Source organism: Ips typographus, linkage group LG1 (genome assembly GCF_016097725.1).
Source record: "Ips typographus isolate SLU linkage group LG1, UJ_Ityp_2.0, whole genome shotgun sequence".
NCBI lineage: Eukaryota > Metazoa > Arthropoda > Insecta > Coleoptera > Curculionidae > Ips > Ips typographus.
The window spans coordinates 9,619,909-9,635,662 of record NC_138422.1 but is presented as its reverse complement, the minus strand read 5'-3'; the positions used below and the strand labels follow the sequence as shown (position 1 = coordinate 9,635,662).

At 33.5% G+C, this 15,754-nt stretch overlaps 2 protein-coding genes and 1 long non-coding RNA gene across 8 annotated transcripts in view; 1 reads left to right on the top strand and 2 right to left on the bottom strand.

The window, feature by feature from the left end:
- LOC145732245 (uncharacterized) overlaps positions 1–15,754 on the bottom strand; it is a 50,388-nt gene that overhangs the window by 4,477 nt on the left and 30,157 nt on the right. For all 5 annotated transcript variants that reach the window (XM_081984403.1, XM_081984411.1, XM_081984387.1 and 2 more), the window contains 6 exons: positions 15,143–15,328; positions 14,167–14,281; positions 14,052–14,112; positions 10,088–10,220; positions 8,227–8,413; positions 8,015–8,110 (listed from right to left, as the gene is read on the bottom strand). In XM_081984403.1, coding sequence (XP_081840529.1) covers positions 8,015–8,110; positions 8,227–8,413; positions 10,088–10,220; positions 14,052–14,112; positions 14,167–14,281; positions 15,143–15,328 — 778 coding nt within the window. The remainder of the gene's footprint in view (positions 1–8,014; positions 8,111–8,226; positions 8,414–10,087; positions 10,221–14,051; positions 14,113–14,166; positions 14,282–15,142; positions 15,329–15,754) is intronic.
- Positions 1–15,754, top strand: part of LOC145732234 (uncharacterized) — a 69,963-nt gene that overhangs the window by 39,089 nt on the left and 15,120 nt on the right. The gene's annotated exons all lie outside the window — the stretch shown is intronic.
- Positions 11,466–14,045, bottom strand: LOC145732324 (uncharacterized). The gene is made up of 2 exons (XR_014178994.1): positions 12,598–14,045; positions 11,466–12,538 (listed from the first exon to the last, which is right to left on the bottom strand). It is a non-coding gene; the product is annotated as an uncharacterized LOC145732324 (long non-coding RNA).

Here is a 15,754-nt window from a genome sequence, read left to right as displayed (position 1 = left end):
TTGTCTCCTCATGTTGTTGTTTTGTAAATTTTGTTAATAGTGGAAAAAACGCTATATTCTCCACGGTTTAGACAGTTTTTGTTGACCTTATGACTTAAAATTGTAGGTTTGATGTTAGTTGTTAACTTTGTGACCCTTTTATTGATCATTTGCAGGACATAGCGATAAAGTAGTCGAATTGCACACAGATAATATTCTCTTTCTTTTTACCGAATATTTTTTTAAGAAACAAAAAATAACTTGATATTAACAAAAGTGCTTAAAGTTTCAGATTTCGGTGTTCAAGCTCAGGTAAGGTTTGTAGATAACAAGAAATAGTGTGTAGAATTTGTCAGTTGATATGTTGCCATACTGACAAATTTTAGCAATTTGGTAAAAAATGTATTTGCAATGTTGCCAATTTGACAAATTCAACCTATTTGGTTTGAAACGTACTTGAAATGTTGTTAGTTAAACTGACCAATTCTATCAATCTGGTTCAAAATGTTGTCAAATTAACAAATTCTATCAGTTTAGTTTGAAATGTGTTAGCAATGTTTCCAAACTGACAATTTCAACCAATCTAATTTGAAATGTGTTCGCAATGTGTCAGATACAAATTTTGCCAACGTTACGAAATAGGTTTGCATTATTGCCAATTCTACTCCATTTCCAGCATTGTATTTTAAACTGAGTTCAAGTTTAGGTTGCAAAAAGTGATAGTCTGAACTACACTTTACTTACTTGGCTTAAAAAGTACGACCAACGGTGCAATAACCCCTAAGTTTCTCTACTCAATTGAGGAAGTCTTCTTCAACACGTTTCTAATGTTATAAAGAGACTCAGAATATACACACTCAGAATATAGGTAATTAGTTCATAGAAACCGAAAAGTCGCTGGAGTTAAGATATTGGCATTAAGCACAGCGATGTAGGTCGCGAGTTTTGCAACTATATAAAATAAATTAAAAAATTGTCATGTTACATCCATTAACCCTAACTTATAAAAAAAATTTTTAACTTAAGAATTAGCAATAAATTTGGTATTAATTTTAAGAAAGAAGAGTTGTGAGAAAAGAAAATTGTAGGATTAAATTAGGAGTTTTTTGTAAAACTGACTTGTTATGTTTCTTCTCAAGTTTCCCTCCTTATAACAACATTTCTGCATTGAAGAATATTCTTTCAATTTCTGCTTAAATCTTATATAAAAGAGCACAAATTCAATTCTAACACCATTTTCAAACATTAAGAACTTTACTATTAGCTGTAAGAAAATTTTTAATCTTATATAAATCTAAGGTCAAAGTTAAATCTGGTTTTATAAAGCAGGCTTAAAGGTTAAGATATTGGCTCCAAACTTAATGATCATGTATGATTGATATGGCAACAATTCAGTTTTTCATACTTCAGCAGCTGTTCATAAAACTTTAATGAAGTAAGGAAAACAACGAATTCCAAACCCTCTTTAAGTCTAATTCGGCTTGTGCCATTATGCGAATTCCAGATAGACTCGGTATGAATACGAGATTATTATAACATCGTCGACGGAGGTGATTTGAGCCTTGTACCAGATTAGCTAGACAAATGCAATTACGTACATGAGTACTTTTCGTCCTTGGATACGTGCATAAACCATCGTCGGAGGAAATTAAGTTGCATAATAAATGCACGTGCCGTTCGCAAACTTAAGTTGATAAACGTCGCACTGGGCCGATGCCTCAAAACTGATTAGAGCCAACAATTTGTTATGCTCGAAGTGGATTTGCGGGAGGGACGTCACAATCGAATTATTGTATGTTGAGGGGGAAACCCAATGGATTACGATAAGGTTATCGTTTTTTACGCCTATGGCTGATCAGCTATACCCGTAACACCAAAAAGTCGATTCCATTTAAACCAACTTCGGGTTTTTGGCTTCCAGCTATTTCAGTGGAAAATTGGAAAAACTTTGTCACTTTGCAAAACTATTTTTCTTCTAGTAATTTAACTTATAGTGGAACTCAATTAAGAGTCGGTGGATGGATTGTTCAAGCAAAAAAATAGGAATCAAAAGAGTCCGAAGGGACTCTAAAACATTTCTGGAACTATTGTCTCTGATGGGCTATAAAACACGAGATTTAGTTGATGGATGCCTTTATGGAGAATTCGTGGTCAAAAGCTTCTAAACCTTGTTGATGTTATCATAACCACTCTTAATTATTACATAGTAGCATTCATACTAAAACTCATTGTTTCAGTTTCCAGCCATTAAGTTGAATAATGTTGATAACAGTTCCAAAGAATATAGTGGCAATGAGTTTACATCAGTAGCACTCAAAGATGAAAACACTGTATACATAAATAAAGTACAGGGTGATTGTTTATACTTTACTCAATAGTTTACTCGGTTAATTTTCGGAAATATACAGGGTGGCCCATTGAAAACGAATCAGATACGTTTTTAGGAACTTTGTAGATTATTTCGAAAAACCTACGGACATTTCAACTTTATTTTCAAGGGGACGTTTTTTTATAAATTAGGGGTATTTTTTCTACAAACGCATTAAAAATTCAACTTTTAACGCGCTACTGAACTATTAAAAATAAAGTTTTAAGACAATAGTGTCAAAAGTGGCCCTGGATACACTATGACGTGAGCATTGTTTGTCATCCTCACTGTCAGTTCACAGACACTAGGAAATCACTAAACTAACCCAGCAAGTTGCTCTACAACTTGTTAAATTGGTTTGCAATACTAGAAAAACACAAATGTGCACTTCTTTCTAGATCACCCCGTATATACATGTACCAGTACCAATATATCGTATTATCTATTCTAGCAAGAAAAGAGCGGTTTATTACGGGCCTGAAAATTCCTTTTATCATACATTCCACCTGCTCCTGAAAATGCGTCACGCGCTTAATGGAAAACGTTGGATCCAGGCATTTTATATCCTATTTCATCCTCATTACAGCCGCAACAAGAATTTTTATTTATAAGTGCTTTTAAATATTTATTTTCTGAAACCAGGGTTATTGAAACTGAATAAAAAGTAACGAAATTTAAATAAAAATGGAATGGTTGATGTAAACTTGTGTAAAGTCAATTGACAAAAAGAAATGAGACTTCAAAGTTCATTGATCAATATTTCTAAGGTCAAAGGATGCCAGCAATATCGGCCTTAATACGAAACATAAATTCCGACTTGATAAAAGCCTAGACCTACATTACGAACCTCGTTTCAAAAGATTTAACTGACCATTAGGAAAGAATCATTTCGGCTTTAGCGCGTTTCAGCTCCAGTCTGAAAACGTTTTTAAGTTTTCTTTTATGTCCAAATATTTTCCGAAACAGCTCGCAATTAAAGTTAGGCCAGCTCAGAAAATGCTAATCACTCTGTTTAACTATTATTTTAACTACTTTTCATTTTTCCTATCAAAATTATTTAAAATCGTCCAGTATTCTCTTAGGAATGATGCAGAATTAAAATCAATTTTTAACTTTTATCTTTGGCTCTCTCTATCGCCCTCATTATCAACTTATTGTCTAAGGTAAATGTGTCCAGATCTTTTAAAGACGCTCTGCACAGAATGCAAGAGAACATTTTTTGCGTAGGGACATACATTAAAGATCAAAATTGTCTTCCATATTCACCTGGATTTGTCCTGGAAAGACAGAAGTCGTTGTACAAAAAAAAAACATCCAACTTCAGCAGTTTTCAATAACTGTAATGTTCTAGAGATCTACTTTTAAAACTATTTTAAACTTCTTCAGGATTCTTAAATAAAGACTTCAATAGCATCTTCAGTTATCCAGCTCTTAAAAGTTATTTTCATAGAGTTTGTAGAAACATTTTTAAATTTTTAAAGTCCTGAATATTTAACACTGTATACAAATTTGAGAGGAACATGAGTAAGAACTTATCCATTAATAAGGTATTCATCCAAAAATATTTCTGTAATACAAAATACAAGCTAAATTTCTGACAAAATACATTTTTCCATTGAAAAACGGTTGTGATAATAATTGAAAACAAACAAACATGTTTTTCTAACTCTTCTCATGGGTCGTTCCCATTTAATTAAAAATAATCTCAGTAAGTTTATCTACAAGAAAAACACAGCTACACAACCCAGAGAACATTATTATCGCACACTTTGTAGAAAAATCGTTTATTACGTAGCTCAAAGTGAGTTATGCAATGCATGAATGGTAAAAGCATTGTTATAGTCATGAGTGGAAAACAATACGTCATAACCCACGAGTAAAGTAATTTGCCATATTATCCCACAGGTAATGTACAGGGTGGGACAAATTGTACGCTTTTAAAGAGAAACTTCCTTTATTAACGTTCATTTTTCTTAATAAGTACGAACCAGCAACACCTGCAAATCAATAGTAATACATAATATATAAAGTTAGTTGAGTAATAACATTAAAAAAAAATGATCCTACAATGTGGAAAAGCACTATCTTCCACACCCAAATGAGAGCAAAAAAGTGCACTTTACTGCATTCTAGTAGAAAATTGTATTTTTTGAAACGAAACTAAAGGCAGCTATTAACAAAGTCTGGTAGAAAGTACTTACTTTGGATTTAATGCAAATTTAAAGTAAAATACCTAGTCAGCTTGGTAAAATGACCAGCTTTTTAATTTCAGTTTGAAATAGTTTCATTATAAATTTCTACAATATGGAAATTTATAGGTTAGGTTATGGTATAACTCAAAATGTGCAAACCCACGAGCCCGAGAATAATAATGTGTTCTGTTTTTAGCTAATTTCCCATTAGAAGGACATTGATTTTCTTAATGTGTATGTGTAATATGACCTTCAATTATTGTAAAATGTACATTTCCAGTGTCAGATCTGTTAACTACTTCCCTTTAAAATGCTGTACTAAAAATAAATATTCATTTCGCAGCCATATAATTTACTTTTACTAGAGATGGGAGTGTGTGATAGTGGTAAAGAGTATAAAGTCTTTGTGTAGGTCAGCAATGTTCTAGCTATTAGAGTTTTAGTTTCCCTTTTGTGAACAGGTATACCGGGAGATTATTAAATTAGGATATCAAAGCGTGGTAATTACCTCTGGGGTATTACAGAGGATATAAGCATTTATTTGTCATTTTGTATACACCTCACGTATTTAGATCGGAAAATAGTATGTACAAATAAATAGTTATTTACTATAAGAAGTGATAAAATGATTTTTTGATAAGAAACATTTTGATAAAGATATCTAGGAAACCAGCTTTATAAATCCGTGAATACCAATCCATCTGTAAGAAAAATTATGATTTACAAAACTCCTTAAAAGCTGAAAGTCGTCAAAATTCAAGTTCAATCCTAGAATATCCCCAAATAACCTGTCAAGATCCAAGATGTCAAGTGTTTTCCAGGTAAAAAGTGAATAACGACTGGACTATAGGTGTTGCCATTTTGAGACAACCACAACAAAATACTGAAAATAATTTTAACTGAATAGTTTAATCTACAATTTTTGGAGAAGTATTAGGTTTCCATTCTGATATTTCTACTTCGTAGTTTCGAATCGTTTTCCATTTAATAACTTTTCTATATTTCAACTAACTTTTGGTTCTTAAATTTTGTTTATTGACAGCCTCAAGGTAACCTTAATAATGACATGTTTTTAATATTAATTTAAAAGGGCTTATAGATTCCACAATAAATTCAGTACCAGCTGTAGCCTATACACAGATCCCTGTTTTCGATTATCGTTTTGATCCCCAACGATGCGTCACGCATGAGAAAATTGTATTATAGTATTGTAACGTAGAAAGAAATGGTTTGAAAAATATTTTTTTCATGTTTCGGTATCAATTCCTATTAAGGAGAAGAATAGGCACTATTAATAGCAACGGAACCAGGCAGTTGTGTGTTATGATGATGATTTTGTTTTCAAAGTTTTTTTTTGCTTCACCCTGTATAATGCAGTTTTACATAAATTGCGTAATTTTAAGTGTAATCTTTCTAATGCCTTTAAAAAATCTGTACTAAATATCTAAAGAAGATCGTTGAATTAAAATCAAAAAAGTAAAAATTTTGCAATCAATTTTGTAAACCGTTCTTAACAACCAAACCGGTAAAACCGTTTGGAGATATTGACCACAAGACTCAATTAAGGTTATTTTGAAATTTTTTTACTACACATCAATCACACCCTGTATACTCAAATATGTGGCAACTTTCAAAAATATTATTGATGCCATCAGACACAGAAAGAAAATACCTTTTCATGGTCAAAAGAATTATTATGATCGAGTCAATCAATTTAAAGAAACGGCCGCTAAAAAAAAAGCAAAAATTTAGCTGTTCAATTCTTTTTGACAAACAGTTTATAAATCTGACTACTTACAAATAGATATTTACATTTACCCTCTAGCTTACTGGTGACGTTACTGAACTAATAATGTTACGTCAAAACTCTGTTTTTTTTTAACGGTCGTCTTAAACAGTTGTTTTTGTCTACGACTGTTATAATAATATTCTGATTATTCACTAGTTTTGAATAAATAATAATAATACCCATTACCTACCCGTGAGTAGGTCATTACTAGTCATTACTCACGGCTATTGCTTACTGGTTCAGTCCTCCCGCGAGCACCACCGATATATGTATAGCAAAAATCAAAGTAAAGTGGAGTGACGTTACTGATGAGTAATAGAAACAAATGAATGAACTACTACTAACGTTTGTGGATGTTTGCTTCTTCATTTTGTCAAATTCAAAATTTTACCCTTCTGTAGAAACTCACTCTAGTAATAGCTATCATTACATGCTCGTTACATTTACCCCACTTGACTCTATGTATTTTAATATATATTATACTAGATAATGATGATTTAATGGTGTAAAAGCGTAAAATTTTGTTAGTATAAAAAATCGATTCAAAAACACATATTCTATCCATAAAAATTCATTCCAATTTACTCATTTAGTGCCTAAAATTATTGTAAAACATTGTGCGACACTCATTTCATTCCATAAGTTAATCTTGTCCACATCCAGGAATTATTCCACTCGACAAATTTTTTGCATAGTTTATTTTTAATTTTAATTTAGCTATGGAATTAAATCGACCGAATCATTCTCAGGTTACTTGGACCGTGCAGGCATTTATTACAGAGAATTCCTTTCGTAGATAAACTTAAAGAAATTTAATACCACCTTAAAACACGACTAGAAGACCAAAGAAACAAAACGTTGGCCGTTAAAGCATCTCGTCTCCTTTGTGGATATAAATTGCTTGGGCTAGACGTTACAATCCGATGAGAAGATTAGACAGGCTTCTGTAGTAGTTTAGGAAGTCTTTAGGGCGGAAATGCGTTATTATTAAGTTTAGTGATATGTGTGTCAGATTCAAGGCGCGTGTATGAACTTAAATGCAGCCATTTACTATAGTGTTTATGCATCTGCAAGCAATGTCACCAGTGTAATAATAGAACGGCGAAAGTAAAGTCAAATTTTGATTACTGGTTGTAAATAACTGGACCCACCTGTCTAGAAACACGAGTGGATATTTTTAGTTTTACAATGCAGTTAAGTTTTTTGGTTTTGTTCAAAAAATGTTACTCTGAATTTTCCTGGGCATTACTCATCCGTCGAAAATGAAATATTTTGCACAATTTTGTGATGGATGATAATCTCTCCAGAGTGATTGTTTTTCGATCCTTCAATTAAAATAGATGAGTATAGTTTGGTTACTTTTACGGATTAGAAAGCTCAAGCAAGCGTACAAATAACAAACATTCACAAAAATAACGGAATTGTAAACAGTGGGTGCCTCTCGCGAATTGGGTGATTTAAGAAAAACAAGCTGAAAATGACGACGAAGATTACTACTTCACGTTATAAAATAGAATTGACATAATAAAGCTCCTAAAAAACAAAAATGACCAAATGAACAACAATCAGTCCAGCCAGTTGGTATAACTATAGGCGTATTATAACCTCCTAAAAATGTAATATCCGGAATCCGGACCAAAAAACAAAATCTCTGGAGTAAAGAACAGAATTTTTGAAGTAACTTACCTTAAATTCCCTCATGCCTATGGTCCCGTAAACAAGAAGTTGCTTCTCGTCCTCAAACAAGCTTAAGTCCGATAATCTGCTTAGGGTGGACAAGTCCTGCAACAAACGACATTACGGTCAGAGGCATACTGGAAACTCGGGTTTACGATTATTTTCCGGTTTACTGAAAATCCATATTTCGATCAGTGATTTAAACATTATAGAATTTATACCTTGATGAGTCCCTTTCCAGATTGGAACAGTCCAGTTTCGGTACTGGTCGGTTTTCCTCTGTAAACCAATTCGAACGGCGGCGTTTCTATATTTCTAAGTTCCTTATGCACTATGTAATCTTTGGCTGCACACAATAATGTATCGAAAAGTCCGTTAGCTTTTGCAGTTTGGGATCGCTCGAACTCCCTGAAGAGCCACAGATGTATTATTTATTTTTATATCCAATTTAACTTGTATAAACTGAGGTGAAGTGTTGGTTGCACAAGTCAAAAAGTCAGCAGATAGGCTGCTACTAGAAGTTATTGCAATAGTTTTAGGGCGATGTTACGTTAGGTCATATGGAATTTTGAGTTTGTTCAAACATAATAATAAGATAAGTTTATCTCTAAATGCTGTCATTTTCAATTTTTTGTAATTTTTAAAAATACCGTAATGTTTATCTGGTATATCGTACCAAATATTGAAAATTTCCATATTTTTAATGCCCGATATCTAATAAATTAATGCATTTAGAGAAAAACTAATGAGAATAAAAATTATCTAGACTAAGCAGTAAAATCATCATTTGCTAAGATTGTCGGTCAAAATTCCGTTGTTACAAGTGATACGAAAAGCTACTGAGATCGATTCTTAAGCTATTTACTAAAATCATCGCTAATAAGCTTATGGAAAAGATGCCAATATCCGAAGAACAGCAAGGATTTAGGTCCAATAGATCAACGGTGGATGCAATAATCATATTACGCCAAATGATGGAAAAATCGATATAATTTAACAAACCACTCTTTGTCTGTTTTGTGAATTTAAATAGAAGGTATTTGACAGGGACGTAATTAAGATTCTAGACCAGAACATCGATTACCGCTACTAAAGAATTATACAAGAAATGAACAGCAGAAGTAAAACTAGATTAAAAACGAAAGATGGACTGTCTGAGGAAGTGCAAATGATTACCTGCATACGACAAGGGGACAGCTTTGGTCCTACTTTGTTCAACCATTATGGATAAAATCATTGAAAATGTTAAAGAAGATGGACAAACGCACCATTAAAGTATTATGCTATGCAGATCGATGCAATCCTCATAGCAGAGAACGAAGACAACCTACAACGCCTGTTATACAAGACGAAAGTAACAGCACACAAATTTAAGATTAACATCGCAATTGAAAAATACAAAGTAAATGAGTATCTCTAAAGAACCCATAAGGTGCAAACTGGCAGTCGACAACAAGATAATTCATAGATTCTACTACTAACTCAAAGAACGAACAAAAGTCATCAACGCAACAAGAGTTAGCGGATACCTGAGACATATCGTACTCCCCAGACACCAGAGCTGAAACAGCAACAACGAAAAGAATAATAAGAACAACCGAAATTAAAATACTAAGAACTATCAAGGGATAGAATAAGAAGCCAGGATATCAGAGAAAAGCTAGAAATACAGGATATGGTAAGATGAGTTAGAACACGCAAAAGGTGCTGGAGAGACCATGTGGATGAAAGAGATGGTACGAAAGCTGGAGATCAGCGTCACAAGAAGAGCTCCGAACGAGAAACGCAACGTACCAAACAGGACCAGTTCCTATTATAAGAAAAAGAAGAAGAAGATGTGTACTTTGCTTCTGTTGAAGTGTATTCTTGTGTCACTAATAATTTTAACTGTTCGGTAACGGTTAACTAAAATTTAGGTTTGCGCTTACTAACTGATTCTTAACCGTTCATAAAATTAAGTACACCGATGCTTAGTCAAAACACAGGTAATTAATCATTCCTGTTCTATTTTTACGTTAAACCCGAATAACCAAAATACACCTCAGTTAACCTCTGACATTACTATAAACTCGTGTACCTCACCTTAGCCTTTCATCTTCGTCCGCTAATGACTCCTGCACCGAATATTCAACCACCACCCCTTTCAATTGCTCCTCCAGTATTGTAGTCAATATCTCCTTAATTTGATTCCAAATATTGTTGGCGATAACCTGATCTGTAATGTAAAGAATTCTATTTTGAGGTTTGTTCTATAATAGTATGAGATATAATGGGTCGATTGCGTGTATTGGAAATAATAAAGTTTGCTATTGAATTTGACGCAATTTAATTGTATTCTAATATTCCGGTTGTACAAAAATAATACAATGATTTGTATTAACAAAATTTGGTACGTTACTAAACGCAATTTAACCCCAGTGCAATGAAAAAATGATTGAGTTGCTTAGGTTATGTTAACATTAGTATTCAATATATTATTTTTTATGTAACTTGGTCCAGTTTCTTCAAAAATTTGGTTCTTGAATAACATTTACATACTGGGCATATTTCTAATGTTGTCCACTTGATATGTCGACACAATGATATGTCGGTTGAACGTTTTTGAGAACAATCAGTAAACTGCAATAACCGGTTTTTTAAATTTTTGTGATTTGTACCAATACATTAAGCACAAAATTGAAACTTTTAGATTTATTGGCTACATCGAACGGGATCCCTAAAACTCTATCAATCATAATCTGACATTTGAAATAAATTAGTAACGTTTTTTCACACGTAAAACGTCCCAACTATATTTTTGTTTAAATGGTCCTTCAATTCTTACTTATATATTACTTACTTACTTACAAATATATGTGCAGAGCGTTGGAAAAAGACTCTTCCAAGTCAAAAACTGCTATTAATTCCCAAGAGCGTTGTTTTTCAATTAAATTGAATTAAACTGCTCGCTTGCAGTGTTTTATCCTGTTCTTGTCCGTGATTTGGAAGCACTGTTGCGATTTCTTGTTATGTAATCCAATTAACTTTCTCCAGGTTGTTACGACTTTCGTTAAAATATTGGACTTAATCCAATATTTTATATCAGTAACGTAATGCTCAGCAGTGCTTACCGAAGATAATATTATGTAAGTAACAACACAGTAAGTATACAAAATACTAAGGTAATTATAACTTCAGTTAACTAAAGTTATATTTTATGTATCTGACAGATTTCTATGAGACGAGCTTAGGGAGAAGATATGACGTAATATGTCATGATATTTTGTTCCTACGCCAGTTTTTTTAGTTTATTTTCATAGAGTTTTTTCTCCTAATTTAAGGCTAGAATTAACTGAACTTCTAAGTAATGATAATGATTGCTTTGAAACAAAATGTCTGTTAGTAAACTTACAAAGTAACTTACAACTAGTTACAAAGTTTACAAACAAGTGTTAAGCATCATCAAAATCAAAACACAAAGTTCAAGATCAACAAAAGTAAAAGTACAGCAAAAAAGATCAAGTAAAAAGTAGCGTCATAAAAGTACAAAGTAAGTTCACACAAAACACATTTACCTAACAAATATAATTTTCTATGTGAGAGCACTGATACAGGCTAATGGCAGACGTGTGTATAGCTCCCAGTCTGGGTAAATAATTTAATCCAGACTACTAATTTTAACATTAATTATACACGGAAAGTTTGTTTTAATTTTCTATTTTGTCACACATGGGAGATTCCGAAACAGAAAAGCGTCCAGTCATATTAGTAGCGACTCAGAAATATGTTAAAAGACCCATAGGTAATGTTACCAAATGTTAAGGTAAATTATTAGTTAATACGCTCTGTAATGATTCGGTGCGCAAACAGTGATTAACCTAATTAGAACTTTGGATTATTTAATAATAAACGAATACAACTATAGCAGCTCACTGTCCAGCAGTCTAGACACTTTCAAGTTCTTTAATCTCCAAAAATTCACAATCCTGTTGACAAAGCGTTAAATAGCAATAAAGTAGAACCGATATTAAAGTCACAGGAAAAAGAAACAACATATTTAAAATAGAAGAAAGTCATCCACACTGAACAGAGGCTTTTTAGTCAAAATCTTCCCAAGCGCACTTCGGAACTCACTTCCACCATGATGTTATTATCTAAATAGTTGTAGATCTTTTTACCCCTGTAAATGAGAGAACCTTTTATAAGACTACAGTGTGGAATAAAACGTGATACATTTTTCTCGGGAAGAATAGAAAAAATGTTTACAAATATTGTGGACTTGCCCCCCAGAAGGATAGAGCATATGCAGGTTGGACTCGACAAATACGAAATGAATTATTTTCTTCTTCTACTTCTTTTTCAGCCGTTGTCTACACTACAGGTTATGGTTTTTCTGCCGTCGATTCATCTTTGAGAGGTCGTCCCACTGAGCACTTTGTTAAAAGTGGTCTCCAGTATAGTGTGCCCATCTCTCTCATCGTCCAATACCATTTGGAAGTAGATATTTTCTCGACGATGACAGTTAGTTTCGTTTGTCGTCGGATTTCCTTGTTTCTAATGCAATTTCAAAAGCTGATTTATATCATGGATCTTTCCATAGCTCTCTGACTCACCCGTAATCTGTCTACACTTCGAACCGTCATCATCTCCAAGCAGTATGACAGGTAAAACGCATTTATCGAAGACGTCTCTTTTTAGGCAGTTTAGAATTTTACTTTTGAATATGATTCTACCAGCCTTTCAGGCCTACTTTGTCAGATGGGTAATGAAGATGTTCCAGCATTATTTAGAGTTCCTCTGACGTTGAGGCAAGGATGACAAAGTCATCGGCAAAGCTCAAATGGTTGAGTATCTTGCCGTCTACTTTAATACCTTTCTTTTTTCAATTTAGTGTCTTAAAGAATTCTTCCAATGCCAGTGTGAAAAGTTTTGGAAAAATAGTATCTTTCTGTCTGACTCCTGTTTCCATTTTGAGTTTCTTCGTTGTTGTTATTTCGTTCAATTTGATAATCATTCTAGCTGTTTAGTATATGAATGCTCCACAAAGACTACGTATAAGGAAAAGTTGTATTCGGTCCTCTTCTGCATAAGTGCTATATCCACTTCTAAATCCTGCCTGCTCTGGGGGTCTTAAAGATCGAATTTGTTTGTCAGGAGGTTTGTATTCACTTTTGTGAATAAGTACAAATAAAAGACTGATGTTAGCGTTAATTTTCGAGTTTGGTATTGTCTTCTTTTTTGTCGATCACTGATACTGTTACGTTTTGCATCACACATGGCACAATATTTGTGAAGGTATTCTTTGTTCAATAACGCATCTATTAAATATCCTCGTCAGCAAAAGTTCACCGCCATGTTTAAGCGTTATTAGTATCACAGGTGCCTTATTAGTCTCTATGTAAAATAAGTGCAATTTCACAGTGAAGCTCTAAAAAAATGGCCCGTACCAAAACACAACCAGAAGCCAAGTCTCTGCTCAGATTAACCACGTGTTAATGAAAGAAAATATAACATAACTCCCTATTTCTTTGGGTAACATTGGCCGTCCCAGAAAGCGCATGAGAGAAAAGGCAGACAGGACAATTCATAAAACGTGTCCCAAAGCTGTTCATCTTCTAAACATCTCCTACACTCGGAATCATCTTCAACAATATACCCATCAAACACTAATATCGTCTAAGGAAACATCTCACTGTCACATGCTCTATGAGATGAACATTAGAATGTTCTGGCATGTCATAAGGTGTACGTTATTTTCCAACGAGAGTGTCCCGATGATGGTTCATGCTTCATTCTACAATCAGACCGAAAGTTACGTTCTCAGCACTGAGTGCTTGAATGGCCCTCTGCTGTCTAAGCAAATGTTGATATTCTGTCTAGATTTATAAACTTTGTTTTCGATTTCTGTTGCATTACCCGCAGTTTCGAATGCCAAATAACAAATAACTGGTACCAAAAACTTTATAAATCCAGCTTTATAGTTATGTTGGTTTACGCCTGTTTTCATGGTCTTTTTGGCGATAAACAAACATTACAGAGTCATTTGGGCATAAAAACAAAATCTTACCTCCTGCAGGACTGGTAATTTTACTTTCCACTTTAGTTTCACTGTCAATGAAGTAGCCAATCTGAAAAGCAAATTTAAATTTCCTGCTCGACTTTTCACGGAAATGTCAAATTACCGAAACTTCGCTTCCTTCGCACTCGTACTCGACATCGTAGTTTTCCGGCATAAATGAGTCACCCTTAATTAACAAGCCGACTCTACCCTTCACGGCGACGTCTTTGAAAGTCACACTAGAACAAAGAATCTAATTATTAATGTACCTACTAGGAGGATTTCATAACACATTATTATGCATCTCATTTCGTGGCATTATAAAACAGAAAGTTCTTGTGTCCAAAACAAGTTAATACTTTGTGTCCAAAGACCCCTTCACCATAGGGTTAATGTGGATTTAGCACCAGGACGCCAGCTTTTTAGACCGGCAAATTATTAAACGCTGAGTAAAGCTCCTACGCCCCTCAACGCTTATTAATGTTAATTAATTTCCGGGCTAAACTCGTCCGGTTTTACTTTACAGAATTACAATTGGTCAGAAAGGTCCAAGTGTCTAATTGTAATATAGAGAAATCTGTTAAACTCCTAAAATCTTTAGGCAAATATCGACATAAAAACGGGTAAAAATTTGTTTTAAATAACACAATAAAGAAAAAAAAAAACATCAACTTGATATTCTATTCAAATAAGCAAAAATACAGTAATTTCATATGTAAGCAAAAATGTCAGTTAAATCACAGTGTTTTTTTTGTGGTTTAGACTGCAACAATAGAGATGAAAAAATCACAGTCTGAACCACACTTAACTTGATTTAAGTTAAGTTTGGTTTGATTTTCTCCATAATTGTTTAAAATTTGCCATCCAAAAATCATTTGTGCGTAAAACGTTGCTACTACATCCTTGTCCGAATAGGACTCGTAATCTTCTCCTTTCGGCCCTTGACAAGCAAAAAACTGGAAAGCATGTTCCTTTTAACCCTAAATTCAGTATAATAAGTAAGCAGACCCTCGTAAAATTCTAGATTTAATTAGGCAGACTTGATGCAGGTCTGCTAATCCAATTACGAATAATTCCATTAATTCTAGCTGGTAACTTACCTGATAACGCCACTACTTGTCACGGGCAATACCTTCTGAAGGACGATATTGTTTGCTTCGTAGTTTCCGGTGACCGTTAAATCACCCAACCTGAAGTCGATATCCAGGCAGAGTTTGCAAAGGTTGACGGATAAAGTTATCACTTTAAAATCTGGCAGCCAAGAGAGCTTTAGGTTGTTCAATTCTCTGCAAAACAAATTTCATTTAGTTTAGGGTAAATTGGTTTAATAGGGAGAATTGTGTGGTTATCTGTTAAAAGTTGGTCTCATGTAGTATATTGGATATCTGTGCACACAAAGAGGGTTTTTAAAAGTTATACTTCGTTAAGCGGAAAATTGTAAAATTTGATTTAGTTTTCTCTCAAGTATGAATTGAATGTTATAGCAGCCAGTGAACGGATTATATCCACTGATATAGTAAATTACTTTATTGATTGACTTTTTTTAACAACCACAAGTTGATATTTTTTTTGTATTGACTACTAAACATACATTTTAATATCAGGTGCAGCTGCAGTCATTGTAAAATTAACAAAGATAAAATACTAAAATGCGAGATTTTTTATTAGCGCAGCACAGCATAACACATAACACACAAAACTGATATTTAACC